Genomic DNA, 1,525 nt, shown 5'->3' on the forward strand with positions numbered 1-1,525 from the left:
CCGGAGAGAGAGAGAGAGAGAGAGATGCGTGTGCGATAGAAGGATGAGTAATGTATGTGTCATACATTTGTACATACCCATGCACTATTAGCTTACTGTGCCTGCGATTGTCACACTGACACGCCTTCTGGTATATATGTTTTTAGTATGTTCGGGCGAGTGCGTATGCGTGTGTGTGCATTGGGGGGGAGGGGTTGTATTTACATACAAATACACGTCAGACCACATGCGCTGTATCTCACCATGTGCCTGTGCTGATTACGTTTAACGTTTATTCATCTCGGCATCTATGGCTAAACAATATCGCCTTATTTATACGAATACGCGCACGGAAAACGGGCGAACTACCATTGACAATGGGTCTAAACACATGCAGCAGGTTTAATGTTTCGTACCTCGACACAGAACCCTAAAACCCTAAAACTCTAAAACCCTAAACCCTAAAACAGCCATTCAGCACATGCATACAGCCGCACCTCATGGACATACGCACAGAAATGTAACCACGGCCAGAGACGCATATGTACGCATGGGCGGATAAGACGAGCGCAGCAACAACGGGACATGTCAAGAGATATACACTCCCAGGGAACACCACCACGTGTATGAATGGACAGGTCTTATGGTGCACATAGATAGTATCAGGTGATGACACCCTCGGCCTGTACAAAGGCGTATGTAAAATAAAGTACACACAAGTGAATGCGTATGGATCATAAACTACACACACGTGCACGCAGACATCTGCGGGTGCTCGCACATAGACCTACAAGAGACACCCCTGGCCCATGATGGAGTGAAAGTACTCGTCCACAAACGACACGCGCAGGAAGCGGTGTCTGTGTGCGCTGTATGCTCTGAAGATGCGGTTGGTGGCGTCGTGCTCGGCTGGGATGGGCACAGTCCGCAGAGGTGTGACCATGACCCGCTGCACCAGCTGCATCCCCTCGGCCTCGCCCGCGCCCCACCCATTCTCGTCGTTTAGGGCCGATTCTGTCCTTTTTTGCGCCGCGAGGGTAACGGACTTGTTGTCCTCCGAAGGGCCGGATCCGTTGAGAGGAGGCTGGGCCATGGCACCGTCTGCACCGTTTGTGACAGATACAGATGCACTTTGACCATCACTCTCAGGTACAGGTGCAGGTGCGAGTGTGGGTGTGTCGCTCTCGTCCTCGTTGTGCGTGTCTTCGGAGTACATCATCTCCTCGCGCAGTCTGGTTGGTTGGTTGGTTGATTGTTCGGTTAATTGGTTGGTTAATTGGTTAAGTGGTTAATTAGTTGGTTAGATAATTAGTTAGTTGGTCAATTAGTTAGTTGGTTAATTAGTAAGTGCACCGAGTACTGAGAATAGTATCGTGCATTCCATTGGCAGTAATGAATTAAGACATATGTGCATATATGAGTATATACACATGCATGTCTTACTACTACCAGTACTTCTCCTACGCATAGAATATGTGCACATGTGCATACATGAGTATATACACATACATGTCTTACTACTACCAGCACTTATCCTACGCATAGA

At 48.3% G+C, this 1,525-nt stretch overlaps 1 protein-coding gene across 1 annotated transcript; it reads right to left on the bottom strand.

The window, feature by feature from the left end:
• Positions 1-766: 766 nt before the first annotated feature.
• Positions 767-1,211, bottom strand: SARC_11367 (hypothetical protein; the record flags this gene model as incomplete). The annotated part of the gene is made up of 1 exon (XM_014294550.1): positions 767-1,211. A coding segment is annotated over one exon (445 nt), but the record flags the coding sequence as incomplete, so codon positions are not given.
• Positions 1,212-1,525: the final 314 nt, after the last annotated feature.

Source organism: Sphaeroforma arctica (assembly GCF_001186125.1).
Source record: "Sphaeroforma arctica JP610 unplaced genomic scaffold supercont1.1650, whole genome shotgun sequence".
NCBI classification, from domain to species: domain Eukaryota; class Ichthyosporea; order Ichthyophonida; genus Sphaeroforma; species Sphaeroforma arctica.